The 25,487-nt window shown below is 27.9% G+C and overlaps 2 protein-coding genes across 3 annotated transcripts in view; one reads left to right on the top strand and one right to left on the bottom strand.

The window, feature by feature from the left end:
• The window catches only part of LOC132942679 (unconventional myosin-XVIIIa-like), a 59,119-nt gene extending 37,783 nt beyond the window's left edge, over positions 1-21,336 (bottom strand). For both annotated transcript variants that reach the window (XR_009664306.1, XM_061011277.1), the window contains exons 1-5: positions 20,982-21,336; positions 8,826-8,928; positions 8,263-8,493; positions 7,517-8,197; positions 7,387-7,455 (exon numbers count right to left, since the gene is read on the bottom strand). Coding sequence is in view for 1 of the 2 variants with exons in the window: in XM_061011277.1 (XP_060867260.1) it covers positions 7,387-7,455; positions 7,517-8,197; positions 8,263-8,466 (954 nt within the window). In the remaining variant the exon portion in view is untranslated. The remainder of the gene's footprint in view (positions 1-7,386; positions 7,456-7,516; positions 8,198-8,262; positions 8,494-8,825; positions 8,929-20,981) is intronic.
• A 236-nt stretch (positions 21,337-21,572) lies between these two features.
• LOC132942681 (protein phosphatase 1D) lies at positions 21,573-24,653 on the top strand. Its single transcript, XM_061011281.1, is given in 6 exon segments — positions 21,573-22,295; positions 22,297-22,372; positions 22,435-22,569; positions 22,643-23,061; positions 23,127-23,449; positions 23,519-24,653. Coding segments are annotated over 6 exon segments (1,737 nt in total). The 5' UTR covers positions 21,573-22,070; the 3' UTR covers positions 24,078-24,653.
• The last annotated feature ends 834 nt before the right edge of the window (positions 24,654-25,487 follow it).

Raw genomic sequence — 25,487 nt, 5'->3', positions numbered from 1 at the left:
CATATACGACATACAACATTTTCGTTCACTATAGTTTCAATAGCGTGCTGTTAGTTTTTCTATTAGAGTGATTTGACCTATTACCAATATTTTAGATAATAACATTATCTGTGTTTAAGCGTCGGCTTTTATTCGATAATTTAATTTTCCAGCCAGATATGAGCATTTCAAATTTTTGATATTTCACATACCCATATCTCGCTTGAAAATGAAAATTTCAAAAAATCGGCGACGCTTGAGCACAGATAATGTTCTTACCTAAAAGTCTTATAATAGGTCAATTCACTCTAGTATCAAAACTAACAGCACACTATTGAAACTAGTGAACAACAATTTGCTTTGTCGTGCGTGTGTAAGACGGAGACAACAAATGTATGGGTAGCGTCCTCTTAATCTATGCGAATATAATATTATATATTCAATATATACAATTATAATACCTATGTATATACAAACGTATGTTTTGTAACTTCATTTTATTTAAAATATTAGACCAATAACTTCGGGTTTATTTTTCCGATGGATGAAAACTAATATATAAATATTATAGTTACAAATATTATTTTTACATTTTTGTATTGGAATTCTGTAGACCTACCAAAAACATAACTTACAAGGTTACACTTAACATTTTTAAGATAATATATCATAAATAATTGTTAACTGAGTAAATTATGAGTCGTCCAAATGGCATTTCCGTAAATAGAGTTTAAGACTTAAGTGGATAAGGTTAAGGTATAAGCAGAGCAATTCAAATTTTAATTAATATAATAATAGTAATTAATATTAATATATTTGTATAATATACGATATACCCCTGTATAATTGTCTATTAATTTGTTTATTTATTAATTAATTCAACAAAACATTACTATAGTTAGACAAAACCCAAAATTTTTTCAGTAATATGACTTTCAAATTATTAAATTAATGTAATATATTAATATATTGCTTATGATATTGAATATATTTATACAGTCATACCTATGCATTTTATTACAATAAATTCTAATTTAATCGTGTTTTTAAATAAAAACCAGTTAAACAAAATTACAAGATTTATTTGCAAATAAATAATATCTATATTTTTATCTCTACACAATGGTAAATAACCGGCATCTTATACATTGAATAAGCGCACTAATGATAATAAAAAGAACTTTTTTAATTGTTATCCTTAAAATTATTGAAATAATCCTACCTATGAACAAAGACAACATTGTTTCTTTTGAATTTTATAATAGCACGTCAATTCGCTTTAATATAAAAATCTAATAAGACTAAACATATATTTGCTATGTAGCGCGCTTATAAGACGTATGTGTAAGACTCATATTAATTTTATAAGTATTTTGTTTCATTTATTATTATTCAAAAGTTGTAATTTCTATAGAAAATTTACTTTCTCAACACCAATTATTATTATCCAGATAGCCATACTAATAAGATTTAGCCATACTAATAATTACTAACCGATGTAATTAATGTTCTAAAGGTAACATAATATAATGATTTATATGTCAACAAATAAGAATATTCTGATTTCTGATTTTACCTACCTATATTATTTTTGAATATTTGAAAATGACAACTAAGTTTTTCCTATAATCCACCAACTCTACCCTAGTACCACTATAGTGTGCAACCTTTTGTGTACCACGATCCCCATCATTCCAACGAAAATTAATATATACCTTGGTATATAATACAGTGTACATATTAATATATATTATTTATTTATATTAATTATAAACGGGCTTGTGTCCTATAATGACCTAATAAGTACAATCAAAAACTACAAATACATTGGAAGAAGACATTTTTAAATAGAATCTTTGTTAAATATCTATTAAATTAAAACTATTATCTAAAATATTTGCTGCACTTTTTACTTTTTAGCACCATATAAAAATACACCAACAAACTCTCTAGATCCAGTCCAGAATCCGACCATAATCTCAAAACGTTTGGTCAAAAGTGATTATAAAAAGAGTTATTAACTTGAATAAAGAACACTATTATATTATATTGACATATTCAATCTTTATTTGATGAAAATAATTTAAATTTATATTTTAGTAACCGTTAATAATTTGTATATTGTTCATCTTAATACATAAATATTATTAGTATAATATAATGATCAATAGAAAACTAAGAACTATACAATGAATGTACGTAGGCAAATTCTATGACCTTCAACTATTTTTGAATACCTGCCATAATGCCATCACATTTCCACCAAAACAAACAACATTGTTAAATATTTGCTTCTTTGTGTGGATACATATTATTATAATATTATTATATTTATAGTGTATATTGAGTGTATTATTATGTATTATTTTAATTAAAATTAAATGGAACATTTAATACAACAAACAAAGAAATTATTATTTGTTTATTAACCTTCTGTTAATAGAAAAAGTCGACTAAAATTTAATAAAGTAAATTTATTCACAATAGAATAAAATGTAATGTCTATAAATAGCACAAAACATGCCAACATTTTTTGAAAATTATATATAATGTCAAAAAAAAATTTCTATTGTTATCAAAACTTTTGGATCAGCAAAAATCTTCCAGTTTTCAAATTCAATATAGTTCTGGCAGAAAACTGGATTTAGCTAGTAGACTTTGAGCCCCAGGTAAAAAAATCCTGTTCTTTTCTTTATAATTGGGAAAAAAACTAAAAAAAAGGTGGATAAGTGGATGTCCAGTACAGTAGGTTACAAGTGGGTCACTGTAATGGATGGTGTTAAATTTGAATTCAATGATATAATATCATTGTATAAGAAAAACGATTCTGAGCGAAAACGGTCAGTCAGCCTATGATATTACCAAGTATATTTGATGATATTATTGTGAATAAAGTAATTTATATATAACCTATTTACGTGGAGCCTTGTTTTAAATTTTCAATCCTTAGCCATAAAAGTTTAAAATTTTATACATTTTTAACTACAAAATAATTAATAAATTATAAATTTGATAAATGTTGTCAAAATTTGAACTTTAAATGCTTATAAAAAAATTTGAGCCTATGTATTTTTAATATTTAATATTTTTCAACTGCTATTAGAACGATATATCAGGAGCCTAATATTAAATATTCACGCTTTTTTACCCAACAAATAAAATTAATAATTAATAATTATTGATATTTATAGAAAAAAAAACTAAAAAAATTGAAAACTGGCAATGTCCGTAAACAGCTCAAATAGAGTCAAAATATTTTCAAAATTTTATCATTTATAGAAAATGCTAGTATAAACAACCAGTAAAAATTTCATGTATCTACGGTCATTTGTTTTAGAGTTACACCAAAAACCAAAATCGATTTTCTCAAAAATAGATTTTGCGTAAAAATTTCCGTTTATCCTTAATTTTTCTTTTGTTTTTCACGTAGCTTTTGAAAACTACTGGGAAATTTTTACTTTTGACCCCCCAAAGTACCAACTAGATTCACTTTCCTATCAGAAAAGTTACTGTTGAAGAAAATCCAAGCACTTTTACTGTCCTAAAAGGTGATGACAGACATAAAAATAAAAAAAAGAAAAAGAAAAAACACACATCATTGTAAAATCAATACATTCATCGCTTCACTCAGAATCTAAAAGTACGGGAAAACAGGGAATTCTTTGACAAAATTAGTTACTTTATTTTGTTGCACATAAAAAAGTATTTCAAATTCAAAACAAATAGAATAATTTAAACATGCATTGAATTATTATTTACCTTCTGTAAGGTGGAGCTGTGGGGAAGTTGGAGGACTTAGACCCCCAAATCAAGTCCTCATCAAGTACAAATAACGATTTTTTACAATTCTAAAAATAGACTTTTAAATTATTACTAATCTTTAGCTTTTGTTTGGTTCTGATTTCAAAGTTCTAGAACAAAGTGGGGGTGTCAACTTTACAAGCTCAAAAGTTTATAGCGGCCGCCTGAAAGATTTGCAAATTTCAAAAAGGGGCTTTCAAATACTTGCAAATCATTAGCTTTCGTTTGATACCGATTTCCAAGTTATCGGTCAAAACTGGTGGGCTTCGTGAAGTTGGCCCATCTTAAAATTTTTTGATTTCACGGTGAAAGTTTGAACTTGCAAATTCTAAAATAGGCTTTCAAAAACTTGCAAATAACATACAAAATAATGGCATGGATTTTCAAAAAATTGCAGTACTTGGGTGGGTATGGTACCTAATCAGTACTTAATTTCACGACCGTTTTTACTACCCAAAATGTTAATGACAAACAGAAAAAAACACGCATCATTATAAAAACAATAGATTCTTTCACTCTGCTAAAAATCTAAAATAAATTCAAAATTTAAAATGGCTATGAATATTTAATTCAAAATAATTTTCATATTTTTGTGATTTCAACGAATTTTGTAAATTATTATGGATTACTTTCAACTTTTGACCAAGCGAAAAATCTTTTTATTTTAAAATAGGAGTCTATTAGTCAATTATGTATTTGTACAGTTGTACAAATAAAATAATAATTAGGTTGATTTAAATTAGGCACTGTGGATTAAAAGACAATTTAGTCTCATTCGGTCAGTTTATAAATGCATGAAAACTAGAAAAGTGTAAAATGTATTTTATTGCGTTTATACCATTTTAGTTGACAGGGCTCCAGCGTATTATGTTTAAAGGAGGCAAATTTAGGCAATTCACATGACAACATTTGGCTATGTCTATGTGTAAGTAATAAATTAACATTAGTGTGTGTTTCCGAGAATCGCTGTAATTCCGCGTCAGGCAACCGCGGCGATATATTGTTACAATGACAGTTGAAAGATGTTAAAAATACAATCACAATTTTTTTTTGTAAGTATTTAAAGTTCAAATCTTAATAAAATACGTAAAACTAACGAAAATGTGCAAATTATTTTGCGTTAGAAATTCATAAAAACAAGATTCCTCCACATCGTTTGAAGTTCATATTTTTACAACATTGGATGTTTACTCGATTCCCCATGTAGCGATTTTCTTATTTTGTTGTAATTCAAAAACAAATAACTGTAAATACATGAACATCTCACTGAATGTTTATATTTTCATTTTTACACTATAGTTTTGAAAATATTTTGACTCGTTTTGAGCTGATAACAGAAATTTTCAATTTTTTTTTGTTCTATAAATGTCAATAAAATTTTATTTGTTGGGTAAAAAGCGTGAAAAATTAATACAAGGCTCCTGATATATTTTTCAAATAGTAGTTGAAAAATATTGAAAATACATAGGCATAATTTTTTTTTATAAGCATTTAAAGTTTGATTTTTGACAACGATTATCAAATTTTAAGTTTTAAAATGATTTTGTAGTTAAAAATGTATAAAATGTTCAATTTTTATAGTTAAGGATTGAAAATTTAAAACAAGGTTCCACGTAAGTAGGTTATTCTGTAACCAAAAAATTTTAAAAATATAATTGGTATACAATTCGACACTGACAAACCGTCTCCGCTCAGAATCGTTTTTCGTATACAATGATATTATATCATTGAATTCAAATTTATTACCGTCTATTATACAGTGGCCCACTATTGTAACTTACTGTACAGCAGAGCGACATCCACTTGCCCATCTTTTTTTTTAATTTAAAATTAGATGTGCCCAAAATAAATACAAAAGTAAAACAATTATTTCATGTGATTTTTGAAAAATATTTTATCAGAGTTCTTCATACCTGCATGTATAAAAATAAAAATTAGATATTCCGAAATATGATTAATTTACCACCGATTATTGGCATAAAACGTATGAAATATACGTATGCTGCGATCCCCTTAATATGTTATATATTAATATGTTCTACGAACAAATAGCTAGTGATATTTTCCAAATTTACCGCAATTGTATACAATTTTAAATTTTAGTTGTTACCTTAACTGTAATACTTTTTCACTAATCTATTGTCCGATACAGCGATACCTATCTATTTTGGGTGTAATATGTACGGTGTAATAAATAAACAAAAACTACTTAATAGGAAAAACTCTCGGGTCTAGCAGAATTATTTGAATTTGATAACTGTTTTTATCATCTGAAAGAATTAGACTTTTTACAGTCTGCATTAAACTCCAATTGTTTATTTCAAATATTGGTATAAAATAATTTGTAAAAAATTCTTAAAATTGTCTTTTTTCCAAAAACATTATAAAGTTTAATATTTAAATATTGTAAAACGAAGTTCAATGCAATCTGTAAAAAATTAATTTAAAAAAAAATAATTAAAGTTGGTTGATTCCACAGGGCAGGATCATTATTCATGTAGAACATATATTTGAGGATAAAATGACATTATCACAGAACGCCTTGGAAAGACACCACATACTCGCTTTTTTAAGGGGTTTGATATAGGCAACTATTTTTACTAATGATAATACTATACTACATGGCGACATAGGTACATCGTTTATCATGCATCAATGTTATGTTACTTAATAAAAGCGATTTTGTTGATTCTTAGTTTTTTCTTTTATGATTGTCAGTACTCTATATTTGGATTTATCGGTACTATTGACCATTCACTTCTCCCTATTAATATGACATGATAGTTGATAAGAAAACCTACCGGAGGTGGATCTAACCCAAAAATATCATCTCAAATCAAATTTTTTAATTGTGTGCTAAACCGAATAATTTATTGTAAATTTTTTTGTGGTTAGAATAAATTATAGGTTTCCAAATTATTTGTTAGTTGTTTTCGTTTTTTTTTTTAAACTAGGTTTGACTTTTAAACTGAAACTGAATACCTAAGATTCGGTTTAATTTTTTGAACTTCAAACAGTTCTACACCATAGATAATATAAGACTATATAACCTAATTTTGTATTGTAACATTAATAACTAATTTGGGTAGCCTTATTATTTTTGAGTCATTTTTCATCAACATCTATGGCTCTAAAATAAAATTTGACTAAACAAGAATCATTAAAAATATTATTATTATTATTTTATGTACGTTTTCAACATTTTTCAAAAACAATAAGTATTTATGACTACATTTTGAATGGACTAAATAATATTGTCGTGTCAAGTTTGGTACCAACATGTTTATCCAGATGTGGACTTAATACATAATATACAAGTTACATCACCGATGTATTTCCATAGATAATATAATATAACCTAACCTAACCTAACATAACATAACATATCTTATATTATCTATGTTCTACACTTCTATCTAATACTTCTTTAAAATGCACATAACTTTATGTGCAAATAACAGTTGTTATTTGTATTATTAAAAAATAATCTTAGTTCCAACCCTCATAAAGAAGGTTTTTAACTAAAATAATAGGCTTTTCTACTCGCAGTCATATTATAAAATATATTGTTTATTTTAAATGATTACAAAATAACTGTTTACTTACTAAATTATTTCCTTTTTGACTGCTTAAATATGTTTGACTTAATTCATAAAGCTCCAAAGCTGGCTCTACCTACAAGTAATATAAATAGTTAATAATAACAATGCCAAATGATAATTCTCATTTAATTTACCTTAACAGTTACACTTGTTTCTGATGACTTGATCATATCAATAATTTCATCTCTATTTTTATCAGAAACAGGACTACCATTTACTTCTAGTAATTTATCACCAGGAAGAAGTCCAGTGTAATGTGTTTTATCTTGTCCTGGTTCAGCAAAAATCACTGGTTTCAAACTTTTTGCTGCATTTTCTGATACAAGACCACGTCTTAAAGAGAACCCAAAATCACTACCAGGGCCTGCTCTTCTATTAATGGTCAATATTCGAGGTTCTATCTTTACAATTGGAACATATGGGAGTTTTAAGTTTTCATCAAACTCATCAGTTAAATAATCATTGCCAGAAGGACTAAGGTTAAACGGTGTAGCAAAACTGCTATTTGTTGTTGAGTCTGTTAGACTGTCAATACTTAATACTCTTGGAACATTTTCATACACGATTAATTCATTTTTTAATGTATTAGTTTGTAGAAGAGAATCTGAATCAAGATCCTGTAATGGTCCATGTTCTAAAATTGGTGGAGGTTTAAGAATACCTCTGCGAGGTGGAAGAGGAGGGGTTTGAACAGATTCATCAGTCTCATCACGATTTAATGGAGCAAAAAAGTTGGCACTGTAATCTGCAGTTATTCCACTAGGCAATTTTTGTTTTTCTTTACGCCTTGTACGTAGTTTTAATGATTTCCTCACCTGAAAAATTATACAAAATAATATATAAATCTATTTTGAAACAATATTATAAATGTTTTTCTCACCTCATCCAATCTTAACAAATCATCAGAAGACATGCTGAAACCTTTTTCTTTTTTTTCCTTGTCTTTACGCATTTTTTTCATTTTTTTTCTTTGCTCTTTTTCTTCAGATTGGTTATTGGATGAACCCTGTGACCCATATCCAGAACTACTTCCATTATTCACCACATTGTGGGAACCAGAACTTTTTTTCATAAAATTGAACATCACGATTGGCACTGGTAAATTATGACTCTAAAAATGTTTTAAAACTTACATTAATATCTTTTGGTCCAAACATAAATTATTTGAAATGTCTATAAAACATGTGGCTTTCTAAGTAAAAATGAATTTTAGAAAAATTTTTAAAATGTAAATATGTAAGAAAAACACTAAGTTAATTTCTAACACTATCATATGAATCATTTCTTCACATCTAACACTATAATATATTCAATAATAGTTAATAGTACTACATAACAAATACATATCTTGAGTTGGGGAAAACATACAACAAATATAAGATTTTATAATATGTATATAATACGTGCACATCATTATTATTTTCTACAGACAACAGTTCTTACCTGAAGCTACTCTGTTATTCCAAAAAGGCATTGAACCAACATTCTGGTAAGATCAGAAGTGCATTTAAAATGAAACTAAGCTTAGTAATCATGATTTTTTGTTCTAAAAAAAAAATAAAAAGTTATATTTCATGACAAGTTAAGTTGATTATTTTTAAATATATTAAATATAATACGTATATATACAGAGTGTAACAGGACTATTTGACAAATATAGCAACGTTTGTAATGGCAATTTGTTAAATAGTCCTGTTTCACCTTATATATATATATATATATATTATAAAGGTACATATGATAAATATTTTACATTTATAGAGCAATCCAATGTTCGGTAGTTATCAAATTAATTAATTTATAATTATAGATTTACAATAACTGAAAATAAACTGATCATTGATTAATTATTAAATACTAATGGTAATTAATAATTATTAAGATACTGGCACAACAAATTATTTTCATCCAATGAATACTCATAGGTTTAGAAAAAAAATTTAAAAACTACATTTAACTTTAAAATATTATTATTATTTTATTTTTTAGATATCGTTGAATACAATATTGACAGGCATTATTTCAACTTACGTTTGTAGGAATTATCAACATGCATAAACCTTCTAAACAAGTCTTCATAAAAACCGAAATTCAATCACGGTTTAATATTTAACTAAGGAACAAATAAATTGTTCTAGTAACTACATAAAAATAAAATAAAACCCTTTATAATGCCTATAGTATTATAACAAGAATTAAAGCATTATATACAATTTTTAAGAACACGGATAAGTCACTCTGTTGTATGGTAGTTTTAGAATAATATACCATTGAGTAGGTAGGTCACAATAATGCATGTGTTAAATTGAATTTCGATGATAGATCATTGCATATTATACAAAATGCTGATACTTTATTAGCCTTATAAAGAATATTTTATAACTTATTTATTCATAATACTATCAGTAGGTTGAACTAATTTTTTCCAAAAATATAATTATTCATATAGATTAATTGTTTTAATATTAATTATTTTAAAATTATATCTAGTAAGTATCTCACTAATAATATATAGTGATATTTAAGAAAAAGAAAAAAGTAACTGATACATAAAAGTTGATAAGCAATAACAATTGTTATCAATAATAATGAAAGTTATACACAGCTGTTGAACTGGATAATTTTTTAAGGTTGTTTTATAAATTCAGATCAAGGTCTCGTATCCATTCGATAGTGTTTGTACTTTGTAGTCAGTAAAGTTAGTTAAGTCCTTCTAACTATCATTATATTTTCTTATTTGTCTTATTTTTTTGATTGTCATATCCAAACAGAGTTTAGGGGAATGGTAGAAGACGGTGGCTTAGCCAGGAATTTTGTATAAGGGAGAGGGGGCTAAGTCTCAGAAAAAAATACAAATACTACAAATTTGTCAAAATATGTCTTTTAAATACAACTTTTATTTTTTTAAATTTTAGATTTATTTAGATAAAATCCTAAGGTCAACACAGTCAATGTGAAGGGGGCTATAGCCCACTTAGCCCCCCTCTCTACGCCACTGGTAGAAGAACCATGTGAGTTAAAAGGTTGGATGATGTTGATAACAGTATATTTTTTTAGCAGGTTTTTTTTCGTAGCAAGTATTGGTTCTATTTTTGAGCTTAGCAATCTTTACTAAAATAAAGTATTTTTTAGGGAATCATTTATACCATACTTGTGTGTAATTTATTATATCCGACAAGAGTGTATAGTGTAACTCTCGGAAATCGTTTGGTCTCACATTATTTATTTCCATTTTACCACGAGTTTTAGTTAGTTTAGACAGTTATTTTAAAAACACTGAATTTTATACTTCATACTCCCATCTCACGACTTTTTAACAATTTTAAAATTGCCACCAACATTAAAGATTGAAGCATTATTTTTCTCCAAAACATGATAACACATAAAAAATGTATTAATTTAAAGTGGGCAAATAGGTATAATCAGTCTGCCTTACTATGGGGTCGTGTGTACCTTGTCAGTGTAATGCAAGTATTAAATTTGAATTGAATGACAAATAATTGCATATGAAAAACGATTGTGAATGAATACAACATAGGTCAAGTATATTTTATAATGGTAGTCTGAACCGGCTAGACGCTAAGTCTATTTTGACTAATCCGTAAATAAACGATGTCTCATTAAACAATTTTCTTATTTTGTTGTTCTTCAAAAAAGAAAATGTATCGACTATTTTTGAGTTATTTAATATTCATAAACATTTGAGATTTTATCTACCTACAAATTTCAATATAACATTTTTTCAGTTAGCTTGAAAGTTGAATACAAGGTACCTACCTGATACCCTCACCCTCATAAGTTCAAATATATTAAAGATACATAGGTAGTCACGATTTTTTTATAAGCAATTAAAGTTCAAAATTTGACAAAATTCATCAAAAACACGAACATTTTTAAATAATTTTGTAGCTGAAATTTAAAACTGTATAAAATGTTCAATTATTATTGCTAAAAATTGAAAATTATAATACTTGAAACTTTTTTCAAAAGTGTATTATTATATTTTATACACAAAATAACATTTTCAAATGCAATTTTTTCAGCAAAAATAATTCAACCTCAATTTTTTCATCAAAAATTAATTCAACCTACCAACAGGATTATTAATGTCTAATAGTAAATTAAAATATTTTAATAGCAACAATATCTTCAATCAGAATTAGCTTTTAGTTTACACTATATCATCAAATTCAGTTTTAACACATCCATTTAAGTGACTTACACGACACCTTAAGTACCTACGAGCGGTACCCACCTCACTTCGCCACATTTTTACGATTAATACTTTTTGAATTAAAACAAAAAAAAACTCTTATATCTTTTTTTACTTCCTTTATTTTTTTTAATTCCAGTAATAACGGCTACTTATATTATAAGGACCCTTGTATTACATTTTTAATCTTTTTTACTGAGTGAAAAATATTTATTGAAATTAATAGGACAAAAACTTTAAAAACAATTTCAATTGTCTAAATAGCTTAACTAAAGTCAAAATATTTCAAAAATTATACCATATACAGAAAAAGCTAATATAAACATTAGATGAACATTTTAAATACATGTTTTAGTTATTCATTTTTGAATTAGGTACAACAATGAACAAAATAAGAAAATCAATTTTGTTTTACCTAATCTGGTTTTGCTTAAAATTCCCATTTTTTCTTCATATTTTAGATTCTGAGCGAAGCGATGAATGTATTGATATTACAATAATGTGTGTTTTTTAGATTATGAGCGAAGCGATGAATACATTGATTTTATAATGATGTGTGTTTTTTTTGTCAAATCGCCAATTAGGATAGTAAAAATGCTTGGATTTTCTTCAACAGTAACTTTTCTGATAGGAAAGTGAATTCAGTTGGTCAAAAGTAAAAATTCCCCAGTAGTTTTCAAAAGCGACGTGAAAAACAAAAGAAAAGTTAAGGAAAAACGGGAATTTTTACGCAAAATCTGTTTTCGAGAAAATCGATTTTGGTTTTTAGTGTAATTCTAAAACAAATAAACGTATTTTCATAAAATTTCATTTGTTGAGTAAAAAAGCGTGACAATTTAATGCAAGGCTCCTGATATATTGTTACAATATAGTAGTTGAAAAATATTAAAAATACATAGGCACAATTTTTTTTTTATAAGCATTTAAAGTTTAAATTTTGACAACATTTAATAATTATTTTGTAGTTAAAAATGTATAAAATGTTTAACTTTTATGGCTAAGGATTGAAAATTTAAAACAAGGCTCCACGAAAATAGGTTATGTATAAATTACTTTATTCACAATAATATCATCAAATATACTTGGTAATATCATAGGCTGACTGACCGTTTTCACTCAGAATCGTTTTTCTTATACAATGATATTATATCATTGAATTCAAATTTAACACCATCCATTTCAGTGACCCACTTGTAACCTACTGTACAGCAAAGCGACATCCACTTATTTTTTTTTTTGTTTTTCCCGATTATTTTGAAAATTTTGAGTTATGAATTTCACCGGTCAAAAGTACTAACTAAATTCAACTTTCTACCAGAAACCATTCTATAAGCGCCAATATACCTAAGTGTTTTATATTATATATTTTTATATTTTTTCAGTATTAAAAAAAAAATGTATTGTACTAATGTTTAATTTCCAAGAATGTCTGATGTGGTTTTATGGTCCCACAATATTATAATTGATAAAATTATAACACAAACATTGTGAAGAAGGGTACCCATAAAATAAATTTCTGATTTTATTGAGCAAGCTATATTATATATTTTGAGTATGCAGGGAGAAAATATGTGAAGGTTAGGTTCGGTTAGGTATTTTATTATAAAGGTGTTTTATACCCATACATTAATTTACCAAGTAAATACCACTGTACAGTATACACTGGTATACACAATATAAAATAAATACATTAAAAGTACCTACACATAGTATGTCAAAAATAGTAAATATATTGTAATATTTTCATATTAATATAAGTGACATATTAAATAAATTATACAATTAATATTCTATAGTTTTTGTCACCACTTGACCCCCCTCCCAAAAAAAATGTTTTTTATGTGGCCTGGTAATAATCTGAATAACCTGCAAACATTTTGGCAACAACAAAAAAAAAGATGAAACGACGCCACTAGTGTGACCAACCAACCGTAACCCCTTACAATAGCTAATGGTAGTTTGAATTTCGAAGACATTTTTTTTTTTTATAAAAGTAGACAAATTTATGAGTAATCCTGTATTGCATTTTCAAATCCTAGATATAAAAAGAAAAACTGTATGAATTTCAAACACAAAAAAATTCGCAAACTTTCGTGGTTTTTACGAACTTTATCAAAATTTGAACTTCAACGTTCATAAAAAAATTATTGTGGATAAACACTCAACTTTTTTTTTTATATTTCCACTAACAAAAACTTACGAGGAACCTTGTATTACATTTTTTATCGAAATTAATTTTTTTCAAAACTAATAATAATCAGACATTTCATAAGCCTAAAATAGCTCAATATGAGTCAAAATATTTAGAAAATATTACGGTGTATAGAAAATGCTAATATAATATTTTAGTATAATATCATATATCTACGGTAATTTGTTTAAAAATTACCCAAAAAACCAAAATCAATTTTGCGTAAAAATTCCAGGGTTTTTTTATTTTTTATTTCGTGTTTTCAGGCGCTTTTGAAAATTACTGAGAATTTTTAACTCTCGAATGCACCAAGTAGATTTACTTTCCCCCAGAAAAGACATTGAAGTTGAAAATCGAAACTTAATTTCGACAACTAATCGTGTAAACAGACACAAACAAAAATTGTTTAAAAAACACATATCAATGTAAAATCAATACATTTATCGCCCCGCTCACAATCTAAAATGTTCGACACGTTGGAGTCGATCGCACTTTAGATACAACACTGAGCCACTAAAATAAATTATATAGTATTCAATAAATTAGATTCAAAGAACAATAGCCATCATAATATGAATTATAATTGAATAAGTACCAATGTATCAATATGTTAATATTGGTAGGTACTTATTTATAGACCAAGAAACATTCGACCTCTTTAATTTTAGAATTTTTTTAACTTTTAATTCACAAAGTTAGTAACTCAAATCAATTATGATAGTGTATTGTATTTAACTAACTAAAATTATTATAGTCCCCAGTGAATTGTTTAATACAATGAAATTATACTTTAATTTATTCAATTTTTAGATTACTTTCCTAATATAGGTAAAAATGTTTTGATCTTTGAAAATAATAAACAACTATAATAGTTACTGTTATTATATTTCAATAAAAAAAATAAAAAATACATAGCTCAGAAGCTCAGAAGCTCAAATAAAAGACAATGTTAGTGCATTATGTAGTTTCTCAACAATTCAATAATATTATCTATAGAATTTTTTTTAACTAGGAACAAAAATTAGAACCGAATAGATAGGTGTAACGGTACTAATTACAAAGGACCACCGGAAAGAAAACTAACCAACGCTCAACTGAAATATGTTGTAGAATTAACAATGAAGACGATGTTATAATTTGTAGAAGACATAATAGAAACAGAAGCGTTATGTAGGTACACAAAACACAAAATATCGTTTTCAAATATAATATAATATTAATAACACTAACATATTTTACAGTTTTTAAATCCTAACCAAAAAAAAAAATAAAAACAGAATTAAAAAGGTGGGTAAGTGGATGTCGCTCTGCTGTACAGTAGCGGTGACAAGTGGGTCACTGTAATGGATGGTGTTAAATTTGAATTCAATGATATAATATCATTGTATAAGAAAAACGATTCTGAGCGAAAACGGTCAGTCAGCCTATGATATTACCAAGTATATTTGATTATATTATTGTGAATAAAGTAATTTATGTATAACCTATTTACGTGGAACCTTGTTTTAAATTTTCAATCCTTGGCTATAAAAGTTGAACATTTTATACATTTTTAACTACAAAATTGAAAATAGTTATTAAATTTTTAAATTTGATACATTTCGTAAAAATTCGAACTTTAAATGCTTATAAAAAAAATTGTGCCTATGTATTTTTAATATTTTTCAACTGTTATTGGAACGATATATCAGGAGCTTTGCATTAAATTTTCACGCATTTTTACCTAACAAATAATATTTTATTGATATTTATAGAAAAAAAACTAAAAAAAATTGAAAACTGAAAATGTCCGTATAAACAAAATAAGTTATATAGCTTTTTTTATGGCTCAAAATAAGTCAAAACATTTGGAAAAAGTTATATGGTGTATAGAAAATGCTAATATAAACATTCAGTCAAAATGTCATATACCTAAGGTCATTTGTTTTAAAATTGCACTAAAAACCAAAATCGATTTTCTCCAAAACAGATTTTTCGTAAAAATTCCCATTTTTCCTTAATTTTTCTTTTGTTTTTCACGTCGCTTTTGAAAACTACTGGGAAATTTTTACTTTTGAAATTGTATAAACGGTAGGTATTATGAAAAAAAATTAGTTTCAATTAATAAGTTAAATTTGTATTAGAATCACTATCTATATAAACCGAGATATAAACTATATACTTAAGTATACATTTTAAATAATCAGAATTTACGACCGTTTTTCATAGTTTTTGAACATACTTCAGTGTGTAAAAAGGTACGTAATATAAAGATAACCAATAAAAGTAATTAACATTTGACTTTATTATGAAACGTTGAAGCCAGAAATACATAAAGCATTATAGTTTATTGTTCACTATCTTGAAAATCGTGTAACTATATAATTTTTTTGTCACACATGTGGTTTTTTTGTTAATGTGGTTCATCGTGTAATATTTGCTTTTTTTAAAATTAAAAGTGCGAATTAGTTAGTAATAGAAGTAGATAAATAAATAGAATAAATAAAAAATTGAAACCTTAAAATTCTTATAGGTACATTTGTACAATATTCAAAAAGAAAAAATATGTGTAAATATGATTCGTTTCAGATGTACCTACAAACTACAAAATCAAGTTAAATGAAAATATGTGCCTGCATTTTAAAAACGATTTGAATAACTATAATTTGTTTTTAATTTCTATTGAATATAATAACGTACATACTACATACCTACTACATTAGATGCAAACTAAAAATATGGTCTATGTTGTAAAAATTCAAAAACTTGTAAACTATTCATAAACAAGATAGCTTAGATTTTTTGCCACTGGATAAAGTTCTAAATAGAATGACGTGATTGAAGAACACACCACCTTATGCAGAAGACCTATGATTTGATTTTGATTTTTATAATGTAAATCGAACATACGGGCGAGTAGGAACCTCCTCGTCCTTGCATTTGCGAAGAATACCTCCTATATTTAAACATTTCACATGGAATATCCATGCAATAACATCAAATGGTGGGCATAACAATATAAGACGTACATGTCCCCGTACCGATATAATGCGATTTTTGACTTTGAATTCATTCAGATTTTTTATAAAGTTAATTTGATATAATATAGTTGGTGAATTTACTGGGCATTTCAAATTCCATCAGAACTTAATTCTTACAATCGCATTATATCGGTACGGGGTGGGGCTGGCGACATGTGCAAATTTCGGAAATGCGTATAACAGACGAAATATTGGTTTGCAAATTTCGACAACTACCTTGCAAATCGTTGCTAATTGGCTGCTAAATGATGGTTCAAGAAAAATTTAAAAATGTGTTTTCGATGATATGGGTGGGGCGGGAGACACATGTCCCCAGCCCCACCCTTAGTTTTTTTTGTTTTATGACTCAACTAAAGGCTTGAAAATTGTGAAAATAGTCTTGCAAATTGTTGTTAATTGACTGATAAATGTTGAGTTGAAAAAAATGTTAAAATTTTTATTGGGTGGGGCTGGGAACATGTACGTCAATATAAGAATGAATTGGAATAACTGCTTTCCAAAGCTCTGTGGCCACAAACATCTAACAATTTGGAATTTAATTTTAAAATGCATAGCTCCGCTCAAAATTTAAAAATAAAATGGAAGTTTCTGCGTAACAATCAAAATTAGTGTTAAGTAATATAGGAGCCTATGCAAGTTTAAAACTTTGTCAGAGACATTTTATTGAAGATCGCTTAAAAATGTATGAGTACAAATTAAAAATAATATAATTAGTACTATAAATTTTTGAACAGCAGTAAGCCAAAACATTAGAAAACAATGCTATTCAATTTTCTTAAATTATTTATGTATATATCTATGTTTTTTCATTATATTATTATCTAATATTATGTACCTACTTATAACGTATAATTTATACTTGATTTAAACATTATTTATGGTGTCTGATTGTCAAATTTTAATTAATGACAATATAGAATGCGGATTGCAGCTAAACTTGTATAATTTATATTTATATAATAATAGTAATGTATAGTAGCCATTAGCCATAATATTGATTAAGTATATTATTGAATTATTTATAATTTGTAAACATTATTAATATCAACAATGTATAATAAATAATAATATTAGGCATTTATCTAAATTCGAGCTTCACTTAAGAGGACGCTACACGGATATTTGTTGTCTCCGTCTTACAAGTGCATAACATAGCAAATATACGCTCAGCAGATCACGTTTAACTCAGTTAGCTTAAAAATAAAAGTAAATCGACCTATTAAGAAACTTGATGATAAGAGCATTATCTGTGTTAGTGTTTGGGTTAGGGTGTTTTACGATAATTCAGTTTTTAAGTGAGTTATGAGCATTTTTAATTTACGCTATATTGTTTACGCATAACTAACTAAAAAATTGAACTATCGTAAAAACCTACATACAAACACAGATAATGAACTTACAATCAAGTTTTATAATAGGTCGAATTTTTAAACTAACGGGTTCTCCTAAGCGTAAATTTGGTATGTGACGCACTTGTAACTTGTAAGACGAAGACAACAAATGGCCGTGCATCGTTCTCTTAAGCTTCATCGCATGGGCATAGACAAGAGAGGGAACGGATCCCCCTGACCTTTTTATATATTCTGAGTGGAACAATAATTTTAAGATTTTACAATGTCTATTTATTTAATTTTTGTTTGTCATCCTCTTTTGGAACAGTAAAAATTCTTCAATTTTCTACTTCAGCATATTTTCTGGTAGGAAAGTGAATCTAGTAGGTATTTTGGGGAAAAGTTGACCAGAAGTGAAAAAAAAAATTTCTTCAAAATTTTTAAAAATAATAATAAATAATTACTAAATAAAACCTAGTATCAAATATAGAAATACAGTTATATTTTAATAATTATAATCAATAGAAGAAATAAATATTGTTTTTATTTTGGATTTAGCATTAACCTCGGTATTAAATATTAAGATGAGTAAAAAGAAAGGTTTAAAAATAAAAGGTGTATTTACCTTTGATGTAAATATGACTAGTCGTTAATTTGATTTTGAGACCATTTAGATCAGTGTTTCTCAACCTGGGGTTTGCGACCCCCCTTATGGCTCTCCAACTTATTATTTAGGGTTGTGTAAGAATTAAAATTCAACATTTAATACGTTTTTCTAATTAAAAATAATTATATTATTATTTTTTTTTTTTTTTTGTTTTTCAATTATATTATTATACGTATTTTATGTTGTGTACAATGTACTTAATAAAGGTACTTTTACTATTGATTATTAATAAAAATCTATATTCTATGGGAGTAAATAAAAAATATATATGAAGGGGGTTGTTTAAAAATTTTAATTCAAAAAGGGGGTCGGCCACAGTAAAAAGGTTGAGAAATTTAGATGACGTCAGCAGCAGCTGCACACTATTTGTTTTGTAATATCTCTGACCTACACGCGACATGCCTAATTTGTGTTAAGCAGAACCAATCTTGTGTTGTTAGCTTTAATACTAAAATAAACCATTATCAGACTTAGTTAAAGGTAGGAATATTATATTGGGCACTTCTTAGGCTTTAATTAAAATTTTAATTTTAAAGCAAGTTGATATTTCAGATTATTTTAAAATTATAATATTTATAACATAACATAATAAATTTAAAACATTAATAAAAGCCTATGAAGGTCCCTAGATAATATTCTATCTTTATGTTTTATAATAGGTCAATTCACTCAAATAACAACATAGGGTTGGTTCTGTAGAATGCATATTTTCTATGTTGTGTATAGATTAAAGAGAAAACAAATAGTGCGCTTACATTATCTTAAGAATGATTTTAAACTTAACAAAATGTAATATAGAGAACAATTAAGAAGAAAAGGATGCAATGGTTAAAGCATTGAATGAGGAATAACACAAGGGGTGTTACATAAAAACTTATTAAGTCCTTAAAGTAGCAGTTTCAGATGGAGAAGAATAGGAGAAAATCAAAATCATCTATTGATTGAAAAAAAATAATAAAGAAGTAGGTAATATCCATATTTAACCATGCACAACACATTACTCATTTCTACAGCTTCAAATGTTTCAATAAAATATTACAATTTGTCAATAAATTTTCAGGTATCTGCTTAGCTTCTGGCTTTTGTAAATCAATACTATATTAATTGCGTTTATAAAAAACCAAAGTAAATGTTTCACAAAGTAAAAAATTAAGACTAATTTTAACTTCTAGTTTCCATTTTTATAAGCAAATAATCTTAATTTTTCATTAGGACTTTAGTAAAATATTATTTTCAGAAATTAATTTAAAATGTTTACAACAATAATTAAAAGGGCTTACCTATTAAATATCTTCTTTGAATTAATTAATAAATGTAAAGGTAATAGTAGCAGTATGTTAATAGGTAAATTTAGACAAGCATACTTGATAGGTAGTAATTTTTGTTTAATAAATCACACAAAATAATTATATATTATATTATATCAATAATTAATTTTGCGGATATTGATAAGGCATATCATTAACAATAATTAAATTAAACTAATTGATTACCATTATTTAGGTGTTTACTATTTATAATCCCATGTTTAGTTTAAGTACAAACTAATTCAGAAATAGATAATTACCTACCGCATTATATTATTGATTTTTATTATATTTATTATAATTACTATAAAGTATTTATAATGAATAGGTATAACGGCTGGGATAAATTTAAATTATTTGAATTAAAAATGTTGAATAAATCCTGAACAAATGTAACAAACGTAATTAATCACAGAAAAGTAAACACTTTAAAGCAATGAAGAGTTATTAATGTTTACCTACCTACATAGTTTTATAATAAACAGAATATATGAAAATACTAATGGCAAATGACAACCAGTACATATTAGTAGGTACGTAAAGTAAACAAAATCGAGTTCATGCATAACAAAAATATATGCTTTGTCAGTGATATAAAATAAAATCATACTTTAGTCATTACTCGTAATAGAAGTGTCGAACGACGCAAAAAAAAAATTGTCGAGTACTAGTCATACGTAAATACGTAATAGGTAGTTCTTAGAAAAAAGACGAGATCGCATAATATTATATATTTATTATTTATATTATGCTATGATGCTATATACATATTTTGTACCTATACATATTATAAATTATCACCGAATGTATTCAGTACTGTGGATTCGTAAATGGCAAAAATAAACCAGCGAATACTTGTAAATTACTTACTAGTTACTCGGATATTACTGCAGGCAGTGAGATGAAATCCTTTTGGGGACCGTAAACTGAACGGGCCCTTACACACATTATTATAATATATAAATAAATATATTGAGTGTGTGTTTACTATTATAAACAAAACAAGTAGATATAACTATTTAAATTAATTAGCGTAATGTAAACAGAGGAATAATATTTAAAAAAAAAAAAAAACAAAAAACAAAATAAACGAAAATTGCACTAAGATGAAAACAAAAACAAAACACTCGGACCGTGAAGCGTTATCACGTATTTGTAATTTTGTTCCGAATAAAATACGTGCCGTGATTGCGACGGACGGAGGTGTGTGTACGCGCGCGAATGCACACGTACGACGTACTATGGTACGCGGGTCGACACTCGACCGCCTTGGAAGGAGGCCACCACCCGGCGGGGGTACTCGGCACCGGACGACGACGAAAATCCATTCTCCCGCACCGCCACTCAACCGCGCCACTATAGGCACCGGTGTTGCCAACCTGCTGGGTACCGGGACTTTCGTGGTCGCGTCGTTTGCTAGACGTACGGACGAATGGTAAATGGTAATGTACTTCAAAAAACACAAATTCGTTATTAAACGCGATCTAGATTCTAGCGCTCCAACACTTGTAAACGCAGTTAAATGTTAATGTGTTACGGTCGTCGTGAATACGTTTTACTCCTTCAACCGTATTTTAACGATAAATAGTAATAGATTTTTATTATTTTATTCGTATTTTCCGTCGCCATTGTGTCGCGCGCACATTCGTCTGGTGTACCGAAGTTCGAAGTGAACGTCCGGTCCGTACCGCCCGAACCGTCGTTGTCGTTGGGGCTCACTGCGCGCCATTTGTCTCGCGTTGTGTACTTGTGTGTTGACGACGTAAAAAGTCGTTGCATTCTAAATCCTGTGATATTTGTCTTGGACAGGTAATCCCGCTGAAAAATTATATATTGTGTGTGTCCCAGCATCAGATTGATCAACCAGGATTCGCCTAGGTGCGTCGCGATGTCGACGTAGAACGTTCGTACGCCGACTTTTCCCCAGCTCAGTACTGTTAGCCTACACCAACCGTCGCAATGCCAAGCATCGGTGTCAACCTACGCGTGACCGGTTACTGCAACCAGGGTGGTAGGAAGTACATGGAAGATATGTTTTCGGTGGCCTACCAGCAGACACCGGACATGAAAGACCTGGAGTACGCCTTCTTTGGCATATTTGACGGACACGGTGGTTCGGAAGCAGCTGCATATGCCAAAGACCATTTGCTCGACAACATCATTAAAGATGATGCATTCTGGTCAAAAAAACGATGATGATGTATTAAGAGCTATCCGTAATGGCTACGTAAATACTCATATTGAAATGTGGAAAAAATTAGGTACATACATAGCATGCATTCACTTATAGACTAACTCATGAATAACATATGTAATTGTTTAGAAAATTGGCCTAGAACTCCATCTGGTTTACCTAACACGTCCGGCACCACAGCAAGCATAGCATTTATAATGAGAGGAAAAATTTATACAGGTCACGTTGGTGATAGTTGTATAGTACTTGGTTATCAAGACGAAGGTAATAATTTTTATATATTTTGGTTGACAGTTTTTTTTTCAAATTTATTTACACTTATCTTTTAATGTTTTAGAAAACGGAGAGTGGAAAGCTAAACCATTAACACGAGACCATAAACCAGAGTCATTTGAAGAAAAACTAAGAATAGAAAAGTGTGGAGGCAAAGTTGTTAATAAATCTGGTGTTCCTCGAGTAGTATGGAATAGGCCACGCATTGGTCATAAAGGTCCTGTACGCCGTTCAACTACAATTGATGAAATACCTTTCCTAGCGGTAGCTCGTGCTCTTGGTGATTTTTGGAGTTTCAATTCTGAGCATAATACATTTGTTGTATCTCCAGAACCAGATGTTGAAGTTTTCAATGTTGATCCTTCTAAACATCGTTGTTTGATATTTGGTACTGATGGCTTATGGAATGTGCTTTCAGCAGATGTAGCTATTTCAAATGTGTATGGAACAGAAAAACATAATATTGAAATGAAATCTTTAGAAGTGAGATACCTGTACATTTTGTAAATAGATTTAATTTCTTTAATTGTATTTTTTTTCTTTTTTAGAAAGTAGATTGGTTAAATCCATCAAAAAATCTTGTTGACAAAGCAATATTACAATGGAATAAAGTAAGATTGAGGGCTGACAATACTACTGTTATCACATTAATGTTAGATCCACCTGGTCCACCTGCTCCACAAGTGTTATTAAAACATAAAATGCAGACTGGCAATATGAAATGTGAAGATAAAAATAGTTGCAAATGTGTTGATGGAGATCCACAAGTTCAAAGATTTGGTCGAGGTTCAAGTAGTGGATATGCCATATTCACTAGATATCCTACAGACCATCTAAGAGCATCTAGTGCTCTTGCCAGCACTTCAAACCCGTAAGTGACTTAGTATTTTTACTTTAATATTTTTCCGTGTCTAATGTTTTTACTTTTTTTTATATACAGATATCCTAATACTCCTATAGAAACACCACCTTTAAAAACAAATAAAGTACTCAGAACATCTGCAAAAATTAATAATAATAATAATAACAATAACAATAATAGTGCTAGTAAAAAGGATTGTCAACCAGCAGGAAAACGGTGTACACGGACAAGCAGTGGAAGAATTGTCAAAAAACAAAAATTAAATGAAAAGTCTACAACTAATGATGAGACTTCAAAATTTGGAAATAGTGATTCTGAAAATGAGCAAATGCCACGTGAACCTTGGCTGTTGTCTCCAACTAAAACAATTAAACCTGAAGATACTAAAGTGGGTGTTGTATTAAGAAGTTCTGGAAAAATCCAAAAGGTATGGAAATGTAATGACACCAAAGAAGATTCCACTCCAACTAAGATGACGACAATATCAAAAATTAAGACTCCTTTGACAGAACCAATGACTAGAATATTAAGGTCACACAAAAAGAAAGATAGTAGAAGATTCAAAAAAGTTACATCTAGATCATCTTGGTCCGCGGGCATGGTAACTCGTAGTCATAGGAGAAGTGTTAAATGTTAATTATATTGTCCCTATGTTTATTTTAATTAATTTTACCACATTTTTTCAACTACAAGAATCTTTCGATATGTTTATATTTTGTAGTACCTATTGTTTTTATTGTATGTTGTTTGACATAGCTTTGCTTATAACACAGAAATTATTATTGTGTTTTCCTTTTCTTATTTGTTTTACCTAACAAACAAAAATATTTTTTCAAACATAATATAATGTATTCTATTATGTATTTTTTAAACTAATTTAAAGCTTTTTGATTAGGTAATGAAAATTTATAATTATTTGTTCAATTCATTAGTCATGCTATTGATTAATATGTACATTTTATAAAATCAACAGTTTTATTATATTATTTTTTTTCTTTTAGAAAAATTGTTACATGATAATATTATAAAATTTAATTAATAGTTGTGTATAAAACAATTATATTTTTTTAAATGTGAACGTTGATTATAAACATATTAACTTTATAATTGTTTACAGGATGTGAAATGTAAATGTTTGTTGAAACTATTAAGAGTAAAATATTAAATCATACAAATTTATATTAAAATTTATAATTTTTTTCCAGAGACTCAATTATTCCTATTTGATGACGTTGAGTAACCACTAACTACAAAAAAAAATAGTAACCTATAGTAGTGTAGTGTATTTTATCTGAAATCATGGCTTTGTGCGTTGTTCATTGTACACGGCATAGACAAGTATATGGTCACAGACTAAGATATAATTGACTGGAAACAAGCAGCTTATCAGTGGTCACATATGTATTTTCAAGATGCAACAGAAGTGGGTCACTATTCGCTATGGGGGCCGAGGTTTACAACGCCATCTGTATAAAACACTGACTAAGATACAAAATTTGACGCCAAATAAAACCGGAAGCAAAAAACATTCAGTTCTCAGGTGTAGGAAACCACTTGGCGGCCGACCATGTCGTTTACAGTCCATAGTCTTGTACACAAGGGCATCCGCAGGAATTTGTCAAGAGGAGGGCAAAATGTTTCCCTTTTTACATTTTTTGTCTAACTATCCTATTAGTGATAAAGAATTTTTCCGACATGTTTTCTTTCATATAGGCAAGGAATGTAAAAAATATTTATGAATTATACATAGATAGTTAATTAAAACTTAATCGTACAGCATTAATTTTAATTAATTGTTATGTAATCTTAAATTAGCAAAAACATTTTTTTTAATAAATAAAATGTTTCTGTTGATTTTATAATTTTAGGTAATTTTTTTAATTAAATATTTCTAGCTTATTCAGTCATTGATAGCACAAACTTGAAAAGCTGAAACTATTGTAGGTTAACTATTCTATGAACATTTAATTTTTTTATCAAAAAAAAAACTTGGTTGACACCGAAGTATTGCACTACTAGGCCCCACCACTATATCTCATAATCTATA

The sequence above is a fragment of the Metopolophium dirhodum genome, chromosome 4 (genome assembly GCF_019925205.1).
Source record: "Metopolophium dirhodum isolate CAU chromosome 4, ASM1992520v1, whole genome shotgun sequence".
NCBI lineage: Eukaryota > Metazoa > Arthropoda > Insecta > Hemiptera > Aphididae > Metopolophium > Metopolophium dirhodum.
The sequence above is the reverse complement of the archived record's forward strand: the minus strand, read 5'-3'. Positions and strand labels throughout refer to the sequence as shown.